At 58.9% G+C, this 7,587-nt stretch overlaps 1 protein-coding gene across 1 annotated transcript; it reads right to left on the reverse strand.

The window, feature by feature from the left end:
• Positions 1-4,639: 4,639 nt before the first annotated feature.
• Positions 4,640-6,165, reverse strand: GADD45G (growth arrest and DNA damage inducible gamma). The gene is made up of 4 exons (XM_038525621.1): positions 6,006-6,165; positions 5,684-5,785; positions 5,366-5,579; positions 4,640-5,275 (listed from the first exon to the last, which is right to left on the reverse strand). The coding sequence occupies exons 1-4, from the start codon at positions 6,056-6,058 to the stop codon at positions 5,165-5,167; spliced, it is 480 nt and encodes a 159-aa protein (XP_038381549.1). The 5' UTR covers positions 6,059-6,165; the 3' UTR covers positions 4,640-5,164.
• Positions 6,166-7,587: the final 1,422 nt, after the last annotated feature.

Raw genomic sequence — 7,587 nt, forward strand, 5'->3', positions numbered from 1 at the left:
AGCTTTGGGACTTTGGGACGGGGCCTGTCACCAGAAAGACCAAGCTGTGACTAGCAGGTTGGAACATTCAGCCCCACTTTTACCTCCAGGGAGAGGAGAGGAGCTGGAGATTGAGCTCCAGCACCAACGGCCAATGATTCATTCAGTCCATTCCCTCGCTGTGTTTGCAGAGCTGGTGGGATGGTGAGCGCACCCAGGTGTCAGGAGGGTGGGGTGCCCAAGGGGAGCCCAAGGGGCCATGGGTCTCCATGCCCCCCTGTGCCGTGGATCTCTTTCACTGGCTATTCTGGAGTTGTATCCTTCATGATAAGCTGGTAATTTATTACATAAACTGTTCTTCCTGGGCTCTGTAAATCGATCCAGCCAATTATCAAACCTGGGAGGCATCGTGGGAACCCCCGAATTTGTACTTGGCCAGGCAGAGATGGGGGTAGTCTGGGCACTCTGTTTGTGGCTGGTGTCCAAAGTGGGGAAAGTTGTCACCTGTCAGTTCTGATGCTATGACCTCTGGGTGGTCAGAAGTGAATTGAATTGTCGGACACCCTGTTGGCATCAGATATTTGGAGAACTGGTGTGAAAAACACCAAACGTTTGGTGTCAGGGGAGAGGGGTGGGGGGAAGGCTGGCTTCCTCTTCTGCGACCAATCAGAGAAAACCCTCTGCTTCACGGGAATTAGGCTCGGCCCACGCAGAGCATCTCCCTGTTTTGGGGTCAACTGATTAGCAACCTTGATTGCATCTGCAGAATCCCTTAATCCCATCCTCGGGGGAGTGACCTCAGAGGGTGGAGGTCAGGGGACCAAGGTGGAATCCCGCCTTCCACCTGGGAGGAACCTGCACGGGGGCAGGATATGCTGGACATGCCAGCTTCTGGGAAGCCGCAGAGGGGCACAGCACACGCCAGCTTCCTCCTCAGCCGGGCTTCCAGGTGAGATGCCCAGTGGTGGGCTGGCCCTGCTCAGAGGCAGCCGCCTGTCCCGGGTCAGGATGGGGAGGGACACAGGGCGTCCCAGGTCCTCCTGAGAGAGTTACAGAATTCCTGCCAATATAAAGCTGCTCCGCTCAGAGAGTGTTTTGTGAGGCCCTCTCGCTCCCCAACAGAGAGCAACTCTTTCTGTGATCTTCTCCGATTTGCAGCCTGACAGAGTTAGCCTGTTTTCTGCTGGAGCAAGAGTCCAGGTGGAAAGAACCCCGGCATGAGTCTGTGCCCCACACAGTAAGCACCAGCTGAATGCATGAGGGAATGAATCAACAGCCCGTCTCCCCACCCAGCAGCTGAGAGCACTGCCTTCCTCCCCACCATGAGGAAGGGCCTGCTCACAGGGCTCTGAAGGCCTTCCCTTTCAGGTCCTGCTCACATGCCTCAGAAGATCTTTGCCGCCTTTTGGGCTGAGCGGTGCAACCCTGGAGGTGCTTCTAGCAGCTTCCAGCAGTTTCTGGCAGCTTCTAGCATGTACCTCCTCCCAGAATCCAATCCTGGCCCTTTGCCGATGCCGCCAGGCATGCCCACCTCTCTACCTGGAAGAGAGGTCTTCAGGGGATCTTTGAATATACCTCACTTCTCAGAAGTGAAATTCTCTACCAATTATTTTCTAGAAAGCTTGAGCTAGACCAGGAAACAGGACTGCTTACAAAGACCAAGGGTAACTCTGCCCTCAAAGAGAAATTGAAGGCATGTAGCTATCACCAGCAGGACTTGGGCGCCGTGGGGAATCATGTCCCACTGCCCTCCCCACCCCTATCCCCAACCTCCCAACCCCCCCCCCCATGCCTCCCAATCAACTGAAGCCAAAGTCTCTCCGCAGTGGCTGGGGAGGAATAATTCTCTTTGACCTTTGGGGGAGGGAGGATACACCCAAATGAAGACAGGAGCTCAGAGCTCAGAAGACCCAACATCTAAGCTCAAGAACTTTTTATTTTTTTTTATTTTTTTTTTTTATTTTTTTATTGGAGTTCAATTTGCCAACATATAGCATAACACCCAGTGGAACTTTTTAAAAATCAAAAACGAATATCTGCCCCCTTCATGGACCCCACAGTGTCACTCTATCTGCCAACCTGTTTGCTCCCCCTGAAAATTTCTTTTTATCACCTTTGCCTCAAGTGGCTTTCTGCAAGCAACAGGAGCAGTGATGTTCCCTGTGCTGCTTCTCCTAACAGTTTCATAAAACATAGAACCCACAGGACCGCAGGCTGTAAACGCTCGAGAGCCTCACAGATGTATTCAGCCTCAGTCCCACCAGGGAAAGGATGGAGGCCTCGGCTGGAGAGATTGGCCTTCCAGGGGAAAGAAGGTGCCGTGCCTGGATACCTTGCTTCAGGGTGCATGCGGCTGCAGTGTGAAAAGACCCCAGTCCCGGAGGCTGCTGAGGGACATGGGGATACGCAACAAGACGCCAAGGAGAGAAGCGGCAGCACAAGCAGGGAGACACCAGCTTAGAAAGTGCTGTGTGGGTTTGTGTACAATGGGTTGTGTACCCCTCAGACGTATGGGGATGGCCCATGCCCGTCCTTCTACCTCTTTCATTCTTCTTCCTTTTTTTTTTTTTTTTTTTTTTGGTATTTTACATTTTTCCTACGATGAACACACAAAACTTTTATCGACTTACAAGTTATCTTGTGAAAGTAGGCTTCCTTGCAAAGTCAGCATGCTGGGACTGGCTGTGGGTCCCAGTAGGTCAAATGCAGGGCCCTGAAACCAGATGCCCGGGGCCTAAATCCACCGGTCCACTTTGAGCTCTGTGATCTGTAGCAAATGCCTTCATTAACCTTTAAGGAGTGTTGTCATTAATATCCATCTAGCACTTTTCTAGACACAGGGCATTGTGTCCAACGGTCCATATGGATCACTTCACCATGCGTGTGATAATTAGCTTATCTATGCCTTGCCACTGAGGGCTATTGGAAGCATGAAGGCAATAATGTGTCTAAAAGCACTGTGCATTTTATTACCTGTCCTCTGGAGTATTTTATTTTAATTGCATAAAATCCCTTTCATGGAAGAAACAAACAAACAAACAAACCAGCAGCTTTGGGGCTGGCACTGTGTCCAAGCATGCATTTTTTTTGCTGGCAAATTCTCCTAGCCCCTGGGCTTCCAACAGGTGCCCTTGCTGTAGATTCTAATCCAAGAAAGCCACATTTCTTAGGAGCTGCCAGCTGAATGTCCTACAGGGGTCAGTAGGCCAGCAGGAGGGTCCGCCTGCCTGCACTGCCCTCTGTTCTGCTAAATTTATTCATTGAAGGGTACATTCTAAAGTAATCATGCCCCATTTGTGTTCACTATAGTGTGCTGTGGCAAATGGCCGTTTGCCAGGATGCAGACTGGTGTGGCCCCCCACCCCGTGGGACCCCACCCTGACGAGGAAGTCCTCAAGCCTCTGAGAAGCAAACAGGTAAGATATTAATGAAACCAGGCGCACAAACACAGCTGAATTCTTTCCTTGGGCCTCCTCCTCATGAAGGGGAAAACGTCGTGAAGGGTTGATAAATGTGAAACAGGATGCTTTCATTCTGGGAAGAAAAATTAAGCTCCCACAGTCCTGTGTTCCTGTGAACGCTTCCGGGATTTGGAGAGAGTTTAAAAAGTGGAGCCAACAGGGTGAATCAGCCACCTGGGGCTGCTGGTAAATCAGTAGAACTTTCTTCTTCGAAAAAACAACACAGCACCTCCTCCCTTGCCCAGAAGGCTCCCTGGACTGCCCGGCAGCCTGCTAAGGGCACGCCAGCCCCCCTGCGAATTCCCCTGGGGGCCGGGGTTCCGGTCAAGCACCGAGGCGGGGTCCAGACGAGCTGGCCTAATTAAAAAAAAAAAAATTTGATTCACTCAGGACATCTTCCCCCTAAATGTTTCTCAAGAAAGGCTTTGTGGGAAAGATGTAAATTCTGTCGCTTCCGTGGTAAGTCTGCGAACGGGCTGTGAACCGCGCAGGGTCCTCCTCCCTGGGCCGTGGGCAGAGGACACTCAGAATCGCGGGCAGCAGAGGCTGGCTTCGCTCACAATTGCTCACCCCTTTTGTGTGGACGCCGTCTTCCCATTTTTGCTCAGATCTCTGAAGGTTCTAACAGAGCCGTGACAAAATGATGACTCATACTTAAATCCAGTCATCATGTCACACATGATATTAATACCGCCGTGACACTGCCGTCAGCGCCCGCCTTTCAGAGGAAAAGGTTCCTGAGAGCCAGCCACCACCATCCCCTGGGACCACAAAGGGCAGCGCTGCAGAAGGCAGGACCCATTGTGAAGGGGGGCGCCGCCTGCATCCTGCAAGCTGTTCTGATAAGCAGCTGTCGGGAGGGAGGGGGCTGCGGGCCGGGGAGGGGGAGGGGGAGGGGGAGGGGAGGCAGAGGCGGCTGTTATCGGGCTGGAGGGCCAGCCTTGAGCTCCTGCGCTGATGTCTTATCGCAAGCGTGCTCCTGTCTTGCAAGTTCAAAAGTCTCTCCCTAAAAAGAGAACTGGGGGCAGGGCTCAAGTTCTCGCCAGCGTCCCCTCCCCCACTCCGCGCGCACTCAGCCCCGCGGGAGGACGGAGTAGGTGCCCGCCGGGTCACCCCGCCGGGCCTTCCGGGACCGCCTGGGGCCCTGCACACCGCCTCCCCTCGGACAGGGACCCTCTACCCTCAAGAAAGAGAAGAAGTCTGTTTCACTTAGTTTATTGTTTAAAAAACAAAACTCCAAAGCTGCAGCAGCAGAATCCTTTAGAAACCGGAGCATCGCCCCGTCCGCTTGGTGCAGCGGTGCAGGCCGCTCAGTGGGTCAGAGCTCCTGTAACTGTCCGAGTCCAGAGTCCGGAGTCCAGGCCTCGCCTGCCTGGCCTCTCCCCTCCTTCCTGCGCAGAGCGCAGGCTGCTGAGTCACGCCCGCCCGGCCGGTCCGGCCTTCCCGGCCCGGGGCCCACGGCCCGCCTCCGGCCTTCCCGGGCAGGCCGCCGCCGCCCACACTCGCGGAGTCCACACTCGCGGAGTCCCGGGCTGGGGGCCAGCCCGCCCCCGCGCCCCCGCGCCCCCGCCGCCGGGCCCCTCCTGCAGGGGCCGCCCTCCTCGCCGCTCTCCGCGCAGCACTGCGGGCCCGCGCGCTCCGAGGGCGCATCCACAGAGCCAGCCGCGCGCTAGGCGCCCCGGTGTCACCACGTCGTCGATCAGACCAAGGCCCCCTCCGCGCTGTCACTCGGGGAGGGTGATACTGGGCACCCAGTCGTTGACGCTGCGGCTCTCCTCGCAGAACACGCTGAGCTTCTCCAAGGCGGGGTCCTTCCACGCGTCCTCATTGGGGTTCTGCGGGGAGGGCGCAGAGGTCAGCCTGGCCGGCCGCTGGCGCGGCGCGGCGCGGCGGGGCGGGCGGCGCTGGGGCGAGGCCACACTCACCGAGATGAGGATGCAGTGCAGGTCCCCCGGGGCGGCCGCCTCGTCGCCCGCGCCCACGATCGCCGCCAGCCTCTGCACGTCGCCCACGCGCACGATGTCTATGTCGTTCTCGCAGCAGAACGCCTGGATCAGGGTGAAGTGGATCTGAAGCGCGATGTCGCCCTCGTCCTCCGCGTCGGCGGCCAGCACGCAGAAGGTCACGTTGTCGGGGTCCCTGCGCGGGAGGGGGGGGGCGGTGAGGGCAGGGCGGCGAGCCCGGGGCGCCCCCGCCGCCGCCGCCGCCCCCGGTCACCCCACCGGGGCCGCGTCCACACTCACACATTCAGGACTTTGGCGGACTCATAGACGCCGGCGGTGAGGCAGCCCTGGCGCTGCGCGGACAGCAGCAGCTCGTGGAGTGCTTTCCCGGCGCCCTGCATCCTGCGGACGAGCCAGCGCCGTGAGCGCGCGGGGAGCGGCCAGGGATCCCCAGCCCCTGCGGTGACCCGGCCCCGGGGACGCACCCCCGTCGGTGCCCCAGCCCCCGCCCAGCGAGCTCCCCATCCCGGCGGGCCCCCGCGGCGGCCGCCCGACCCGCTGCAGCCCGCACGGGCACAGGCGCCCCGCGCGCCGAGACGTCCTGCGCCCCGCGCCGACCCACCTGGCGGTGCTCTCGGGGACCGTGTCTTGGCCTCGGATCTCCTCCAGAGTCATGGTGCGGTCGGGAACAGCTAGTATCCACGCAAGGAGCGAGCGGCGCGGACGCGGGAGAGGCGGGAGGCCGAGGAGCGGGGAGCGCACGGCTGGCGAGTGCGCCCCGGCGCGCCGCGCCCCCTTATATAGGCCGAGCCCGGGCGCCGCCAGCTGGCCCGAGGCTGCGCGCCCATTGGCCGGCGCCCGCTTTCTGATGCAAATGAGGCGGCCGCCGCGGCTCGTGCCAGAAGGCCACGTGGGGAGGGGTGCGGGGGATGACAATGCCTCAAATCTGCCGCTTTTGTCGGCGTGTTACCAGGCAGACGGGAGCCTGCAGATTTCACTCGCCTTTTTGTTGTTTCAAGTCCTTAAAAGGAAAAAGTTAAAAAAAAAAAACCTTAGCTTGCTAATATAATAAGACGCAGCACTTTATGAAATGCACCTTTGGGGAAACTGAAGATTTCTTTTTTTTTTTTTTTTTTGCATGTATTTTTGTGACTACGTTTCTATTTTTTTCTTTACTTGTAATTGGAAGTTTGTAAGACCGTTGTTTTTCAACCGGAATTTCAAGTAAAAATAGCCAGCGCGGGCTTTCCGCTTGCAAGCCAAAGGCCCAGGGGCACAGCCCCCTCCAGCCGCCGCACGACCGGAGCGCGCCCGGAGGCCTCGCCGCACGCCCCGCGCCGGGACCCCGCCGCGCCGGAGGGTCCGGGCCCACCTCCCCGCCCGCAGCCGAGCGCCGCGGGGCGCTGGGACGCGCGAGCAGATTGCGGCCGGCGCACGCGGCTCGTTTGCATTTCTATGGAGAAAGCACAATAGCGGAGGTCTGGCGTGTGGCGGTTTGCAAGAGGGACAATCGAGGCTTTCTCTTCATAGCGACACTACCCACCTGCCGCAGGGTGGGGTGGCTAGGGCCCCGCCGCGCGTGGGGGTCGCGGGGCTGCCCGGCGCGTGGGGGGCGGGCCACGTGTCGCTCCCGCGCCCCCTTGGTGCTCCTCCCCGGCACGGGGGCCGCTGCACCCCAGGCCCCTGTGCATGTAATTCCGCCCCCACCCTCCCCCCCACTGCCCCCGGGGTCCTCGCAGCGGCTGCCGCACAGTCTACGCAGCTTGAAGAACGCAGCTCTCAATCCCTTTCCCGGGGCGCCATCTGCAGGCTGTCCAGAAACACGGGGCACCCCGCCCCCACTTGCATTGCCTCCTAGGGTGCCAGCCTGGGCCCCTGCGGCCCTGCCTCCTAGGGTGCCAGCCTGGGCCCCTGCGGTCACCCAACGGCCCTGGCGGGTCTGCGGCGCCCCATCCCACCTGCGCGCTCAGGGAAGCCGCAGCAAGGGCTGCAGAACCTGCCCGCGGAGGGGAGGGCAAAAGGACACTCCGACCCAGGCCTGATGGAGGCAGAGCCCGTATTTCTTGCTGTTTTGAAACGTTTGAAATTACCCAAACATACATGTATGAAAGCTTGTTTTCCAATTATATCGTAATAAACCTAGAGGAGGTGAACAGTGCTGCGGTGTCACCGCTCTGGGGCAGGTAAGCCAGCACTCGGAGACC

The sequence above is a fragment of the Canis lupus genome, chromosome 1, assembly GCF_011100685.1.
Source record: "Canis lupus familiaris isolate Mischka breed German Shepherd chromosome 1, alternate assembly UU_Cfam_GSD_1.0, whole genome shotgun sequence".
Taxonomy (NCBI): Eukaryota; Metazoa; Chordata; class Mammalia; order Carnivora; family Canidae; genus Canis; species Canis lupus.

Excerpts from the sequence above, each read along its gene's own strand:
- GADD45G (XM_038525621.1), bottom strand. The coding sequence starts at position 6,058 with ATGACTCTGGAGGAGATCCGAGGCCAAGACACGGTCCCCGAGAGCACC. Across the intron at positions 5,786-6,005 it reads GTCCCCGAGAGCACCGCCAG|GATGCAGGGCGCCGGGAAAG; the intron begins GTGGGTCGGCGC and ends GCTCGTCCGCAG. Across the intron at positions 5,580-5,683 it reads TCCGCCAAAGTCCTGAATGT|GGACCCCGACAACGTGACCT; the intron begins GTGAGTGTGGAC and ends CCTCCCGCGCAG.